The 17,465-nt window shown below is 36.1% G+C and overlaps 1 protein-coding gene across 3 annotated transcripts in view; it reads left to right on the forward strand.

Moving 5' to 3' along the window:
- The window catches only part of SMAP1 (small ArfGAP 1), an 85,056-nt gene that overhangs the window by 27,039 nt on the left and 40,552 nt on the right, over positions 1-17,465 (forward strand). For 2 of the 3 annotated variants that reach the window (XM_057368944.1, XM_057368934.1), the window contains exons 3-6: positions 146-231; positions 3,251-3,326; positions 12,161-12,235; positions 15,987-16,067. In XM_057368944.1, coding sequence (XP_057224927.1) covers positions 146-231; positions 3,251-3,326; positions 12,161-12,235; positions 15,987-16,067 — 318 coding nt within the window. The remainder of the gene's footprint in view (positions 1-145; positions 232-3,250; positions 3,327-12,160; positions 12,236-15,986; positions 16,068-17,465) is intronic. The other variant, XM_057368953.1, reaches the window with a different exon arrangement.

Genomic DNA, 17,465 nt, shown 5'->3' on the forward strand with positions numbered 1-17,465 from the left:
ATATCTCCCAAGACATATGGCAACAGAGAGGTCTCCAGCTTAAAAACTTACAAKGTCATTGAATCACTGCAGTAGCATTCTCAGTGTTGCAGAGCTTAAAGTATCAATGGGCAGGAACTAATTATTTTCTACCACTTTTCCTTAGTGCATGCAGGAAATGGGAAATACTAAAGCAAGACTACTCTATGAAGCTAATCTTCCAGAGAACTTCCGAAGGCCTCAAACAGATCAGTATCCTTTTTGTTTTGGCTTTCACATTGAAGTGACTTTTAATACAATTTAGATGTTATGACTGTTTCAAGCAACTGCWACATTTGTCAGCTCATGTTATTTATTTCATTGATATTGTTGTATAAGAACTGACAGGGGAAGTTGMGAACAGTTCAGAAAAGGTTTAAATTACTTCATTCATAGCAAATCTACTTTGTAATGAGATTTGGCAAGCTCCATTTATTTTTGCTTTCAGAAGAGGTGACTTCATAAATCCCCTGTATGCAGGAAGTTAGAGTGATACTGGAGAGCTCTTGAATATTCTGTCTTTATCTTGAATATTCTGTCTTTATCTTGAATAACTGCCAGCTGAAGTTAGAAGCATTTGATCAAGAAATAATGAGCTGAATGGTAAAGTAAAATAAGCCATTGCAACTTACTCAAGTGAAGCATGGATTACTTTTTGTAGGTGACTAGCTTGGGAATACATAAACCAAACTTCTCTGMTGGCCACCACTTATGTTTGTGTGTGATTATCATTGTATCTGGATGGAAGAAAAACTGTCTACTGGCAATAAATAACTTCTCAAAAAATACCTTTACTGAATCACTAGGATAATATATAAAAGCATTCATTTAGATTTTTTTTCTTGATTTAGTGAAGTTACTCCATAAGTAGGAGTTGCTTCACCTCATCTTACTGGAACTTTTTAATTATAACAAAATCCTAAAYACCTACTTTTAAGTTAGCTGAGTCTTTCCCCAGCCACAGGAGCTGATAAACAGACTTAGTTGTAGGTTGATCTGAATTTGCTATATACAAAGATGATTTTGGTTCTTCTGTTTATTAGACACTACACTCGATATGTTATGCCAGAAGATTTTTTTGAAGAGTTAGACTCCTCATTATAAAATGCACTTGAGCAAAACAGATACTTTTTTTTTTTCATTTTCTAGTAGCTTTTGAATTAAGCATACATCCTCATAAGTAAAAAGAAACTGGAACCAGATAGCACAGAGTATTCCAGCTGTAATATTCTGGAACTTTATTTCAGCCAAATGACCAAAATATTTTGACTAAAACTTACTCAAAAGTGGATCTTGAAGATGTATATTTTGTTTTTACTACAGCTAACTTGAATTCACTGGTGCCACTGCAGGAGAAACAATAATGCTTTAAGCTTTTCTTGTCAGATCAGACCAAAAGTCTAATTTTTAGACTTTCAAAATAATTCTTTGGTTCACACTGTATGTCTTGAATTAATATCCCTTTCAGTGGTTGTTAGCTTCTAATTGCTGGACTTAGTCAACTGAATAGATTTAATTGCTTGTGTTTTCTTCATTAAAACTGCGCTACCAGGAGAGGTGATACCAACATTTTCTGATTTATTTCTCAATTTTCCCATAACTTTGGCAGCTACATGCCTACTTGGCATTCATGACAAGCTGTTGTGTTATGGTTGTTTTTTGCCTTTTTTCTTTGCCCATTGTATCACTACAAAATCAGCTTAGTATGTCATCTGTATTCTGGTTGTGAATATTCTCATATTCTGAATATTCTTTTGGATAAACTATGAAAATATTTTGCATGTTGTGATCAATTTTATATGTGTTCATCTATATTAGTGTTTAACTTCCTATACCATTATAATATATTTCTAGTTTTAAGGTAATAGAGTGAAGACAGAGGCAAAATGTGTATGTGGGGTCTGCCCAAAATCGCCTGCTAAAGATCCCTCATAATTTCTGCTTCTTAATCACAAGAGACCATTCTGACCATTTTTTCCTTCCCCTGTACTTAGCAGGGATGCTATAATGTAGAAGCTAACTTTAAGGATCTTTGTGATTTTTTTGTTTTATATGACAGCTTTAGTTTCCTGTTGAAAAATGTTTGGTTTTTTCAGCAACAGAGTGAATAATTTTTTGCAGTATTAGTGCTAAGATAGCTTTACTCTAAAAATGCTCAGGATGCCCTTTACAATTTAGATATATTTGGAAAGAGGTAGRAAGCAGTGTTTTGATTTAACTTTAGGTGACACTTGCATACAATTTGAAACTATAATTTTTGACTATATGACTTGATGTACGGAATGAAGGGACTGAGTGCTTTGAGTTCAGTGTTAATCCTAGGACATTGTATGTGGAGCTAAGGTGTGTTTCCATYGATTGAGGAAAAATTGCTTTGGAAGTTTAAAAGGCAATGAGTCTTCCACAGTTGCAATATCAGTTTTTGAATGGATAGTCACGTTGCTGGACAAACTAGTTAAAATTTATTCTTCAGATCCTATAGAGTCAGCTCTACTAAAATTGATGTATTCACAGTGCTTTGGAGGAGCTGCTTTATGAAGCTGAGAGAATAATTGAGGAAAACAACTAGCTTTCCTTTTTGCATTTGAGCTACTGAGTTGTCAGTTCTGGCTTTCTACATCAATATGCTTGCTGCTGTTTCCATCTTTGTTTCAATTTCTTTTTATCACTGGTTGTTTTAGCTTTTTGTCCCCTATCACAGAGATGCTTGTTGTAACAGGAGRCTCTCATGGAGGATTTAGTGATCTCGGAGAAGTGTTTWTCATCAGCATTTGATTAATGKTATAACTTATGCAAATCAGTGATCRGTACATACATTTCACCTTTTTCCTGAAGAGAAAGTATTTTTCCCAAGTTAACATAGTAAACTATAGTTATTTACCATATACAAGTACTATTGTTCAAGTATTTTCAGTACTACGGCCATGTAGATTATAAATACCAGGTGAAAATGTCCTAACTGTGGAACATTGAGTTGCTTATGTTCTATCTTTCTCATTTTGTTTTCTTAAGAGATGAAACTGATTAATTTTGTGTAGTACAAAGAAGCTTATTTTAGGCACTGCAAYTGCACTTGTTCTGTGTAGAGTGATTTGTTCTGCCATTTTAAAAACACAAAACAAAATGAATCAGGTACAGTTAGGTTTTTTTAATCTGAATAACCAATGAGCTTGTTAGGTTGATGTTACTATTTATCTGAATGTATTGTTTTCCTTAAACTAGCAACTTCCAGAGCTGTGGAATTTTTCATCMGGGATAAGTATGAAAAGAAGAAGTATTATGATAAAAATGCAATTAATGCCTTCAATGTAAGTAAACACTTTAACCAAGCATTCTGTCACTTTTTTTTGAAAGCTACGTAAGAGAAGTATAGCAAACATTATGCATGTTAAAATGCCTTTTACAGTTGAAAACATTTTGACTCAGAGCTGAGTGCTTTTTTCACTGTCTTTTGAAGGCTGTTCCTAGGTTCTATAAGTTTTAACKACATTGTCTATTACATTTCTATTACCAAACATTATGATCCAACATGTAGCTTGTTTATGACTYTTTATATTGTGTTTTTCACTGATGGGTAGTTCTTTGACAGTATAGTTTGAGTCTTTTTTATTTATCTTTTTCCATGTTACAGGGATAAGATAGGGTTAGTATTTATAGTGACATGGTCTTCCCTCATTCTCTGTAAATCTTATGAGAAATCCYAGGGTGTTTTGAGCCCTTCTGCTGAATTCCAGGCTGTTGTTTGCAGCAAGGTGCACTGTAGGAAACACAGGCATTTCAAGGAGCCTGCTGTTAAATCCTGTAGTTGTGTGCTCACTGCAGTAACTTGGCAAGTTGTAACACTCTTAGAAGAAGATTGAAGAGCCATTTACAATTACACGACCACCTTTTTCCCAAGAATCTCAACTTGTATGCTTAAATAAATGACTTGAAGGACTTTTTCAGAATGGTTGCAGTAAATCTAAGTGAGGCAAATATGAACTGTGGAGAWATTCTCTGGAGTGTGTGGCTTTATGAAAGGAACATCTGAACGAAGAACTCWTCTTGACTGATAATCTCTGTATTGAGTCCCAAATACTTATCAGAGTGATGCAAATGTTTATATGGAGGAACAGCTATTAATGAGGCTCATAATCTTAGATGCAGTGGCCAAAAGAAACAGCAAATCCTGCTTGGTTTAGCTTTTGTGGGGTTAGTAACAATCTTCCAAAATGACTGGCTAGAGGAATTCTSCCTTGAAGTGGATGATTACACAGTTTACCAATGAATAAAGAAGAAATGTGTACATTTTAGAACCAAGGTTTCAGAAAGAATAAAATCTGTCTAGAAAAGGCTCTTGAATAACAATTGCTGGGGTAACTCCTTGAGACACAGGACTGCACTAAAGAAACTGTTTCTGGTGCACAGCCCTAGTAATTGAATTTGACCATATCTACATGCTGCTAGGTTTAAAGTGTACTAGAATTGCACGGAGATTCAGGAAATCAAGTTTGAAGCAATCATACTTCCCAAATTTAAAAGAAAAAGTTTTCTTTCATGTAAAATAAAATACAACCTTTCTTCAACTATTGTTTATTAATCTAATAAAATGGTTATAAAATATGCCATACAAATAATGAGAAAGAACAGTGTTGAGTGTGGATAAAGGTTTGCTATGTAGATATCACAAACAATCTCTGCAGCTTTTAATAAAAATAAGTATATAGGAGAATGCCTATGGAAATTGCCTTATTCAGGGAGGATGGTGATTCAGCTGAAACAGATTTTGAATACTTTCAGTCTCAAAAATCAAAAACTGGTACAATATACTCCAGTTCATGAAGTGGGAATATATTATCAYGTCTTGACAATGTTTAGAGAATAGTAAACAAAGTTTCTATATTTAAGAAAGGGTGTGAATTATGCATGGAGCAGAAGTTTCATGTAATTCTTAAGTTCACTGAAGAAAAAGAATAATGGGTCTACATTTTCCTGTTTTCCTAAGACATTGTGTATAATTTAAAATGTATGAACTTAGGCAACTGGCTAAAATGTGTTGTGCATTTAGAGATTGTGATGGCACACTGTSCAGAAAGTTATCTTAAAGGAGATTAAATCTGTAATATATTTATTGCCCTAAAGTAGGCTAGGTAGGCATATTAAGATATACAAATTGGGGTGTGACAGGGCACATGAACATTTCAGTTTGTAGTAGCCAGCATTCAGAAGCATTCTGCCATTGTCATGGAGAGAGGTTACCAGTTAGTCCTCTCAAAAGGATAATAAGCCTACTCGGATTTTTTGTCTACGAAAAACTTTTGAATCAAATGATAGAATTTGTTTTTAAAATATGCTACTCAGGATGGGCATCAATAGGAAGCACTGAAATACCATACAAGAATTATGACTTGAGGGCAGGGATAGGGAAAGGGGGGATAAAATATTTTCAAGATCATTTTGTTAGAATGGGTTAAATTATATAACTGCAGGATAGCTTGGGTTGGAAGGGACCCTTGGACATCATTCAGTTCTCCCTGAAGGGAGACCCTCTCTCCAAATAGGGTCATCCAGAACAGATAGTTTAGTCTCATGTAGGGTTGAGTTTTGATTATCTCTGGGGCTGGAGACTCCACAACCTTTCTGGGCAGCCTGTTCCACTATTCAGCCACCTCCACAGTAAAAATAATAATATTTTTTCTTTGTTTCAGTGGAGTTTCCTTTGTTTCAATGTATGTTCAGTGCCTCTTGTTTCTGTTTCTGGATGGCATACAAACWGTCTGTCTGCCTTAGTCTTTGTTCCCTACCTATTCCCCACCCCCCCCAGTATTCTTTCCTCCAGACTAAACCATCTGAACTCACTCAGCCTTTCCTTGTCTAAAAGGTCCTCAAGTCCCTTAATCATCTTAGTGTATCTTTGCTGGACTTGCTTCAGTGTGYCCATGTCKCTCTTGTGCTTGTGACCCCAGAACTGGCTATGATGCAAGCTCGAGTCCAGCTTGGCCACCAGGACCTCCAGGTCATTTTCTGCTTTCCAGTCATGTGATACTGAACCCMTACTGGTGCATGGAGTTATTCTTCCCCAGGTGCATGACTTGGCCTTCTTCTGACCTTCACAATGGCCCATCCTGTCCGTGGTGCTCTGAATGGCAGTACACCTATAGAGTTCATCAACCACTCCTCTTCTGTTTGTACCCTTTGCAAATTTGTACTCTGTCTCACYSTATGGGTCATTATYGRAGAGTTAAACAGTATTTGTCCCAGTATCAATGCCTGGGTGTACCACTAGTGACTACCCTTCAGCATTACTTTGCCAAGCACTGGAATAACGAAGGAGTTGGAGAAGCCAGACTGGATTTTCTGTAAGCCAGCTCCATTTCCAGTAGGTCCCTCAGGGTCTCTTTTTCCCCACTTCCTTTAATTTGAAGAGTATTTCACGCAGCTGGACCACATAGCTACAAGTTGTTATGTCCAAGTAAGCAAAACTTTTCCAAATCTCTAATGACTACATTGCCAGTTTAACATGGGTCATGAAAATGTAAGTGCTATTTGCATGTAACTGCATGCAGCAGAGCAAGCCACTTAACRGAAAAGAAGGTATTGTTCTGAAGTGCTGGGAAATTCTCACTAAAGACAGTTTTCCCTGGGGCAAACACAGAAAACAGTAGTTAGGCTGGACAAGAGAAATAGAAGGCAATTCYGTAAGAGTTTGAAAGCATCCGTTTTGTTTATCTAGTATGAGCATTTAGCTAAGCCATGGTGACTAATATCTCACAGAGGTGGTTATCAAAAGAAGATAAATAATAAAATAAAGGGGGGGGGGGGCAACAATAGGTATGGACWTYYTKGKTWMMRKTKGRAAAAAAATACTTTGTTCTCAAGTCTGTTAAATAGATATGTATTTCCCAATATGGTGTATAATTGCAATTCTGTTTGATGTAAATGGTATGAATGTCTGTAGCTCTACACATCTCAGTTGAGAAATTCATCTGAGTTGAGCAAGAGCTTCACCTRTTCCTGTAACGAGCATGGGCACTCTGGTTTGTGAACATGGGAGTCTGAACCTTTCTCATGGTGTCCAGCATTACAACATTGAATAGGGGAGCGTTATGGTTTCACCCCAGTCAGCAGCCAAGCGCTACACAGCTGCTCGCTCACTCTGTCACCAGCAGGATTGGCAAGAGAATTGAAGAGGATAAAGGCCAGAAAACTTGTGGGTTGAGATAACTGACTAAGGAAAACAAAAGCCATGCACACAAGCAAAGCAAAACAAGGAATTAATTAAATGCTTCCAGTGGGCAAGCAGGTGTTCAGCCATCACCAGAACCCCRTCACATGTAACAGTGATTTGGGAAGACAGATGGCGTCTCTCCAAATGTCCCTGCTTCCTCCTTCTTCCACCCACTTTATATACTGACCATGATGTCACATGGTCTGGAATATCCCTGTCCTGGCTGTGTCTATTCCCAACCTCCCATGCAGCCCCAACTTCCTCACCAGTGTGTCTGTATGGAAAGCAGGAAAGGTCTTGGATCTGTGYAAGCCCTGCTCAGCAATAACAAAAAACATCKCTRTATTATTAACTCTMTGTGTGCATCACAATTCCAAAACACAGCCCTGTATYAGCCACTGTGAAAATTAACTCTACCCCAACCAAAACCAGCACAGGGATACATTTTAGTAACTTAAAAAATGYCTTGCCAGTTAGCCTAAAGAACTTCCAAAAATTCATAGATAAGTATTATTAMTAGTGCATTAGTATTCTTATGCTCCTTTCAGTTTTTCAAGAATAGGCCTCTTTAAAAAATGTCAAGCAATTGATTGTGTTTATATGCATCTACTAGCAGTCTGTAATTCCTACTGCTTTAGGGTAAATTACTGATTTTAGTATTGTCAGCATTTGTTGGAAGTATACAGTAATAAAGCAAAAGTCTGCTGAAATAAGAAAAAACACATGTAGCAGCTGAACATAAAACYTGTCAAATGAAAGCAGAATAGTCCTCTTCATTTAGGTTATTTCCCTGCCTATTGTCTATGTATAAACTGGCCACTCGAGGGCACTTTTGTATTTGRTTCAGCTGCAAACTTCCTGAATAGTTTGATAATGTGCTTATTTTTTAATCTCTTGATTCTTCTGCTTGATAGCACCCTGCATTTCATATTTAAATGGAAGCTTAGTGTAGATTTATAAAGCTCCAGCTTGAATCCTTTTTAATAAAAGGCTAAATAATGACATGAATTTCATCAATGCAGAATTTTAGAAAAATTACAAATAAAAGCAGGTGAAATCTTTATTTAGTACCTATACCTTAATGACTGATAGTGTTTGTATGACTGTTATGTACCGTCAGAAACACCTTAGCCCAAACTAAATTAAAAATATTCGGAAATTTTGCATGTTATGTTTCCTGATTACTTCATTCAGTTCTTGTTTAAAGCTTACATGTTTTTACTTGGAATAGTAGTCTGGTGCAAGACATTGGGCCAGCCACTGTTTGTATTTTTGCTTTTACATGAACTGCTAACTTAGCGTGTATTTGGGTAGTGCCACTACTAAGTAACTATAGATAATACAGAAGTGTTTTAGGGGGAAAATGGGAACAGGTAACACTTTGCCATGTAAAAGGAGCAGGGAACTGGACTAATACTGTAAGTGTGCAGAATCTTGCTTTTCTGATTTTACATTTTTTTGTGCACCAAAGGGTTTCTCACAGAGCATAATTGAGAATGAAATCTTACAATACTATTGCATGTGTATGTAATTTCTTGCTCAGTTCTGAAGGTACCAGATACTTGAAAGAAAATATTGAATTTCATTATGCAAAGTGTTTATTTTTGCTGTATCATCTTTCTAAGAAGGAGTCACAAAACACAAACAGTAGAAAGAGATTCAAGAATTGCTAATAATTAAACAACTGCAAGTCTTCTGGTCTGAAATGCAATTGAAATTTTGTGGAAAAGTGAGAAATGTGAAACCTTAAGAAACAGCTCCTTGCCATCATTCATCATTTTGGCAATTCTGAATTAACTTCTTAAACAAAAGACCTAACTATTCCTTAGTTTAAAATTACAATGATGTATTCATATTCTAGTTGTCATTGTGCAATACATTCATAATGCACTCAGTCACACAACTTTRTTCTTTTTCTACCAGTAYGAATGATTATTTAAAGGGGTCACCRCTGGTTTTGTTTGGTACTTTAAGATGCCAGTAATCAAAGATGTCTTTAGTTGACAACCTCCCAGAGCATGGTGTGGATRTGTTATCAGAGTGGATCAGTGTGTGCTTGTTCACTTGGATTCTGGAATATCATAGGATGTTGCTTTTTGGATTTTGATGGAGGAATTTATGTGGCTGTCAGCCAGCATTGTGGTATCCTTTTTCCCCAGRCAACTTTCCAGTCACTCTTCCCCAAGAGACCCAAGTTCACAGCCTAGAACTTGACCTTGTTCTGTTTAATCCAGCCTGTCCAGATTCCTCTGGAGAGCATTCCTGTCCTCTAGCAGATCARCACTCCTGCCCAGCTTGACAACATCTGTAAACTGAATGAGGGGGCACTCCATCCCCTYATCCTGGATAAAGAAAGATATTAAACAGGACTGGCCCCAATACTGGGGAACCCCACTAGTGACCAGCCACTCTTTGGTTGTGAACGCCATTCACCACCTCTCCTCTGAGCCTGGCGACCCACGCAGTTTGTACTCGAGAATAGTGCACCTGTCTAAGCCATGAGCAGCACGTTCCTCAGGGGAATGCTCTAGAAAATGGTGTCAAAGTCTTTACAAAATTCTACATGTTAGAATTGTTCTAACATGTAGAATTGTTAGAATTGTTCTACATGTAAGAATGTTCTACATTCTTACATAGGCAACATTTACGTATTTAGCTTTATCTAGCCCCTCGATTTTTTTCATTCAGCTGTCTTTATCTGATGCAGCCTGGTAGATAACAWATTCAACATGATGCAGTAGTGATAAAGCTGTTCAGCAGCTCAACCTTGTACTGTTGCTTCCATTATATAAACTTAATCTGTTCTTTATACAYTGTAATGTGTTTTCTCTTTAAGATCAGTCATATGTCTTTTGTTCTATCGCCTAACTGAATATTTGCATATGCAAAGTGTTCTTTCAAGTGATCGTTTTTGCCTGAAGTGGTTGTAGTGCTGCTGGTTGTCTTTAAACACTACGCTTGAGCATTTCTCAATATGTACATCTTGTTCCATATCCCAGGCTAGACAGTGACTGCTTTTCACTCTGTCTCTTGCTTATAGCTTGCATGACACCTCTTCATTGCTTCTAGGATTCCATTACTTGATTGGCAAAACCATAATACTTGCTTTCAGGCCTTCATAGGATTGCCTTCTATGTGAGATAATCCCTTAATTTATGAAGGGGGTTTGGAGATTGAGAACTATTATGGGAGAATGGAAGTTGACACAAACACCTATAGTGCTGATTTTCCCCCTAGTCCCCAAATGAAATTCTGCTTATCTGGTTCTGTGTGGCGAGTAGCTGTTACCTCTTGTTCACCTGTGAGAGGTATCAAGCTAAAATTTTTCTGAAATCTGAAGTATACAAAAGAATGAAAAAAAATCCACACGCAGACAAAAAAATCCCACTTATCTTTAGCAACTTGAAAGTATACCTAAAGTGATTCATTATCAGAATTTTACACATTTGCGTCTAATTGAAAACTCAGGAAGGAGCATGATGTTGGAGTTCATAGTTTCAATATATTATATAGTTAGCTAATCATTTTCCTGACATTACTTGGTTACAATGTGGTGCAGTCAGAATAAACAGATCCCAATGTTCCTATAGCAGCAGAATACTACTGTTTGAAAAACTGCTTCATTGCAGCAGGTGTATCCATAATTCTGTTCATAACCTGMGGATTTTAAAACAGTTAATTTAGAAATGAGAATTCTATTTCATATTTCTGCAGGTAAAATTTGGGTTTAAAATTAAACCATATAAATACCTTTTCTGCAGCCCTRCACCACCTTCCAGCATAGACATAGTTTCTGACTTTATAAATATGCTAAATATATAAATTCTATGAATATTCCAGCTGTATAAATAAAGGTACTGGTAGGATTTTCTGTAAGAAATGAGATAGGCTGGGGTTTTTTATCAGCTTTCATTTTCCATTTAGTGCACGCTACTTTTTTTAAACTAAGTAAAAATATGTCATTTAAACTGCTTATTTGGTCCAACATAATGACATACTCTGTTATAGCTTCATTCATTTCTAAATTTTCCTTCTTCATAATAGAGGTGATACAAAACAGTGTGGAAGTGTCAGCTTTATGGCTYGGAAGATCTTCTACATACTTGGAAAATGTATTTTAGTTGCATTTTTATAATAAGAGGAATAGAAAGATAATGTTTCCATTAAAGTGATCAGCTATGCATAAAAAATAGGATGGGAAGATGTATRAAAATGCCTTTAGAGAAATCCTACTTTTTTGAGCAAACTGTATCTGTTGCATGTATAACTTACACCTTTTGGATAATTCTGGAAGTCTAGTGGTGTTAATAGCAATTTTATATACAACTTCCTAAAAAAGAAATATCACTTGTCTAGGACATCCTTCAGCCTTCTGCTAAGATGTGGCATTATATTAACCCTAAGCTCTTTATGTACTTGGAGTGCTCTCAGAGAAGAGTTAATTAGAACTTTAATTAATGTATAACTTTCAGAGTTATTTTGCATTCCACTTAATAAAAATATTCTGTTACAGTGAACAAGAACAAAGGCAYTCTCTTCTCTCCCCCTCCTCTGAGACAATGTGCCTTCATGCTTCAGGACATTAATATTTCAGTAGTTACAGTGGATAAAAATTGAACAATGGATGAAACCTAATTATTTTTCTTAGGCCTTTGATATGATCTTATCCAGGTTCATTTTCTTATATTCTATTCTAGTGAATTTCCTTGTAAGTCACACTTTCCTACCTGAAACATTTCCTTTAAATACTATACTCAGAAAAAAAACCCCAACTTTGTCTCCTTTTTATGTTTCTTCTATGTTGTGTAACCACCACCACCAAAATTATTGAAAGAAAAAGGAATGAAAGTCATGTCTCTTAGCTGCCTCTGCTACCTCCCTTCCCAGCTGTTCTTGCTTATTTTCTTTCTCATTTCTTTCCTCTGTTTTGTGCAGATATCATCTGATGCTGCTCAGCCTTTGGCATCTTCTCCTTCTCTGCAAGCTGCTGCTGAGAAGAGCAAAGCAGAGGTATATTGGTTTTGGGTGTAACTCTTATCAGGTTACTGCTTTGCACAAATGTTTATGTCTGTATAATTTCACTGAAGTAACTTGAGAGGTTGGATTGCTGTTAATACTTCACACATTTGAAATAYGTCTCTCCTTTTTTCTTGGACTAGCTAAATGAAAAGAGTCAGTTCCCCAGGGTAAAGTACATATGTGGTTGTTACCTCTTGGTGTTTAAATGTCAAARTTCTGGTTCTCCTCTGGCTTAGTGTCACAGAAGTGTGGAAAACCCACCTAATTTTCAGCTAATGGACATGAGTGACACTATCCTCATCAGGAATAATTTTTGGTATATTTTTTGTATTATTTGTTTATTTCAGAATCTAAATTATGAGTATTGTTCCAGCCATTTAGTTTATTCTCCTGGAGGCAAATGTAGAATTAATTTGGCTCATACTGGTTTTAATATCTCTTCTAGCTGRGATATGTGTGTGTGCTAACATATTTACTGTTTAGATGAGTCTTTKAAAAATATAACACACAAACAAGTAGTAGAGAAGGCATCATTTATATCAACTTTCAKTAAATGTCACAATTTGCAACAATGATGAAATGTATTAGGCTCTTTTGGATACTTCACTCTAAATCAAGACTATACAGTATGGGAAATAATTCATGATCTGAAACAAATCAAGCTTCTTCCTTTAAATACAGAAAAATTGGACAGAAGTTATAAATTATTTTAGTTCAGCTATATTTAAACATWAATTAAAATTTAAATGACAGTGTCATGAACTAAGACCATGAGCTTTGTTGAATTTGACATGTTTTTAATTGTACCAGCAGTAGCACGAGCCACTAAGAATGAAACTTGCATTTACTTTTTTATCCATTTCTATTGTTGCATTCATATTTGAAAGTTCTTCTGTATAACTGTATGCAATGTTGTAAGAAATGAAACTTGGAAAAATATTAATAATCTTTGCTTACGATTTAAGACCAATATCAAGTCAATTCAATTTTATTATCTTCATAGTGCTTTTTGACTGCTTTTGCAAGTAATGAAACACTTGAGTTGAAATTCTGGCATGAATGCAACATCTGAGAAATGTTTTTATTTAGTCTGAATTCATTTTTATSTAATGGAACTGAGGCAGAAAGCTTGAATATTGAAATTAGGAAGTGTGAAGATGAAGGAATTGCAGATTTTCAAGTCCACACTGAAAATTAAATGAATGAAAATAAAGTTGCTGGGAATCAGGACTGTTTTTGTAGATTCTCTGAGCTGTGGAGGCAGAAACATTGGAGAACAGTTTAAGTCTTCATATATTTGCTATTAAGCTTTCAGAGATTTGTTAAGGACAAAAGGCAGCATATATTTGTATTTGGTCACTTTTATGGAGTGCTTGCCATATGAAACTTGCTGCAAACCTTCCTATTTCTTGACGTCTTAAAGAATAAATGTTTCCAGGTACTCTTTACTCCAGAAGTGAGGTTTCTGTAACAAAATGTATTTTAAAAAACATTTGCGGCAAACTGGAAATCAGTTCTGAAAAAGTGCAAAAACTTTAACCCTGCTTTCACAACTGTGCTTTGAGAGGAATCAGATAATAGAATTGTAGAGTCATAGAATGGAYTGAGTTGGAMGGGAGCTTAAGGAYCATGTAGTTCCAAGCCCCTGCCATGGGCAAGGATGTCTTCCAGTAGACCAGGTTGCTCAATGCCCCATCCAGCCTGGCCTGGAATACTTCCAGAGATGTGGAATCCACAGCCTCCCTGGCCAGCCTGTTCTACTTCCTCACCACCYTCACAGTAAAGAATTTCTTCCTAATATCTGATCTAAGCCTGCCCTCTTTCCTTTTAAAACCATTCTCCCTTGTCCTGTCACTRTCCCATTAGAATCCCTATCCATCTTTCTTGAAGCCCCCTTTAAGAACTGGAGGACTGTATTAAGGTTTGTCACAATCTTCTTTCTTCTCCAAATTCAGATAATCTCAATTTTCTCAGCCTGTTTTCAGAGAGAGGGGCTCCAGCCCGCAGTCATCTTTGTGGCCCTTCTCTGTGCTGCAACAGGTCCATGTCCTTCTGTTGTTGGAGTCCCCAAACCCCGGRGGAAGGGTCTATGAGAGCAGAAAAGAATAATTTCCCTTGACCTGCTGGTCATACTTCTTTYRATGCAGTTGTCTAAGTTTCCACTTAGATTATGAGAGAGATTATGTTTATTTAAATTACTCAGCCTGCGAAGTGGGAAGTGGGATTGGGAAGTGGGAATAGAGAATGCAAGACTTTTCTAGAAGTTGTTGCTCTGACAGTATAATCTGTGCATATTAGAATGCAGGCTGCTGCTAGTAATGGAAGATAGGCTAAGCTTCATTGAAAGGCAGGGCTATGCATTTACACTCCTAGGTCAGTAAGACTGCCAGTGTTAGGTCATTATGTGACCCCAAAATAAAATACTGCTCTATACCTGTTCCCATCATACAGGCATTTCTAGAACACCTTGCACTACCACAGGTGAGATGCAGTGTTGGCAGAGCCTCTAGTTTGTACTACTGTGTTCGCTTTTGTGTTACTAATGTTCAGTAAAATCTAAGGTGGTCTCAGTTTTCATCAAAACAGATGTTCCAGATTCCCCYACTGGGGTTTCGTGATTGCAAAATTCATTGCTTTCTGTTGCTTGTAAGCAGGTGGTTGGTGTGATGGTCTCATTTTCCAGCAACTGAGTTTTCGGATTAATGCCTGATGAAATAATTCACATGGTTTAGTTGGGATTTGCGTAGCCCAAATTCATCTGGTAAATATGGTGAAAAGTTTGAAATTGTATTATTGGCAGTTCTGAAGAATGGGTCCCCCTGTGCCTCATCACCTTCAAAAACAAAACAAACTAAACAAGCAAACAATGAATAAAAATCCCACAAAATGCAAAAAAAACCTCCAAAACACCACACAACACCAAAAAAAAACAAACCGAAAACAACAACAAAAAAACCACCCAAAGATTAAATATACTCACTAGTACTATGCTGTAGTTGAACAAGGTAAATGCAGGCAGACTAACACTTTGACAAAGCGGTTGCTGGCCTAGCAAGTCTGTATCTTCTTCATGTTATYCCTTYAGGAATAACATATGCTTTGYGTCAGTCAGACTGGGTTAGTAATTYTGACACATTCATTCATCAAAAACTAATGTGAAGAAATTTCTGTAATGTCATTATGATGCATTCAAAATAAAGGGATTTTTACTTTCTGGAAGAACTTAATGTCTTATGACTCAGCTGACCTGTCATGTGGCCTAAGGCAACTTTTTCACATTCAGGAATATTTTTTAAGACTGCTAGATTAGCTTTTAAAAATTAGTACCTTTCTGCAGAAAGCTGTATGTAAATTAGCTCAGTCTAGTTCTTTGGTCAAGGCAGCTGACATCCACCCTCAGTGACAGTGGTTATCAGAATTAATGGAGATCCTTGTAGATGTTTTTTTCTTTTCAGGTTGCTTAGCTTTGAAGAASCAATACTGGTTCTTTTTTCCTTCTGCTTATAAGCAGAAAAGCAGATGAGCAGGTGAAAAAGTGAATTTCTTGAAATGAATCTAAAAGTCATAGAATTTTTAATATTAGTATTTGAGCAAAATGAGTCACTTCTGGAAGCAGAGCAGATAGAAGCATAAACTGATTTAAAAGGGAGTTACTGAAGATCTCTGTTTATGTTCTGTATGGCTGTAGGCATTCAATATGTTTGCAAATTGGGTACTAGYAAAATGCTCTTTCTTTTTGCAGAAGGAAAAAGAAAAAAAGAAAGAAGAGAAAAAGAGAGAGAGAGAATCGGAAAAACCATCAAAACAGTTAACAGCTGAAAAGGTAAGCAAGAGTTTCCTTTTTTCTTTATTTGAAAAGGACGAGTAGTATTAGATATGTTCAGAGATTTGGGGGAAAAATTATTGTGTGTATATATATGTACACACATGTGTGTGTATATATGAACTATGGTCTGGTTAACCCACACAAATTGTTTGCGTGTGCTGTAGCTTGTATACAGAAGTTGGTTGACCATACAATTAAGAATGTTTTAGGAAAGAGGGAGATGAGTTAAGCTTTGTTAAAGTTTAAGCTCAGATCCTAAGCCCAATTAAGGTTTTTAAGATCACGGAATTTGCAACTAGATCTTGTCACAAAATATGACAAGCAAATCACTTAAGGTGCTTCTTTACACAGTTATGATAAAGCATAATGAGCAGCTTTAGGAATGCAGGTACAATTAAAATTTCATATGCACTTCTGTAGAGAGTTAGTATTAAAGAAAAATAAAATGGGTAACTTTAATATTAAATATAATAATTTGTTTTAATGAAGATGTAATCTCTCAGATTTTGTGAATCCATTAATATGTTCAGGTCTGCATTGTAGTCTGCAGAAAGCATTGGTGTCTCCATCTGTCAGTTTATTCCCTGATAGTGCAATTATGACAAGTGTTACATGTTCACAGACTATGATTGCAGACATTTTTCTAATTCAGTTTTCACTTCAAGATTTTTTCATTTTACTTAATAAAGCAAGATACAAAAATATGGATGCACACTTGAAGGGGGGAAAAAGCCCCTCCCCRATACAAATATAAGTTTTCTTGAATTATAAAGCAGGTTTGGAATGAGTTAGTGCAGAATTAAATTTTGTTATGACAATTTATRAAGCTGCAGTAAGCTATTGTTACTGATGTGGTATGAGGTTTCAGTTTATGGATGACAATATAAACATTAAAATTGTTGATTACTCAAATTTTACAGGGGTGTCCAGCCAAGTTAAATGTTTTATTGTGGTCCTTATAACAATATACTTTAATTATAAAGGCTAAAAATATTGCTGTGGTTTGGAAACCTTAACTTTCTAGAGCCCAAAGATCTACTTTCGGTTTGGGAGGGAGAGGGTTTTCCTTTATATGGATGTGTGAACCTTGTTATRTGGCTGGAAATACTTTGTTGAGGGGAGGGACAACAGAGCATAGTTACAACTGAGGGATTATCCTACTACTTGAAATAAAAAATAATTCTAATGACTCTGATTAGATTTACATTTGAAAAGTCTTTAGATTACCAGTTAATGATTAGGCAAATAAGAAGAAGTATTTTGATTTTCCATGGTTGTACTACAAAATGTGGAATTTGGTAAATATATCTGTATTAGATAATAGTGCTGTTGTAACAGCTGCAAAATGTTTGAAGTACTCCAGCATATTTTATTTCATTATTAATGTGGCAGCAT

Source organism: Malurus melanocephalus, unplaced genomic scaffold (assembly GCF_030028575.1).
Source record: "Malurus melanocephalus ecotype Western Australia unplaced genomic scaffold, MMel_1.1 scaffold_4, whole genome shotgun sequence".
NCBI lineage: Eukaryota > Metazoa > Chordata > Aves > Passeriformes > Maluridae > Malurus > Malurus melanocephalus.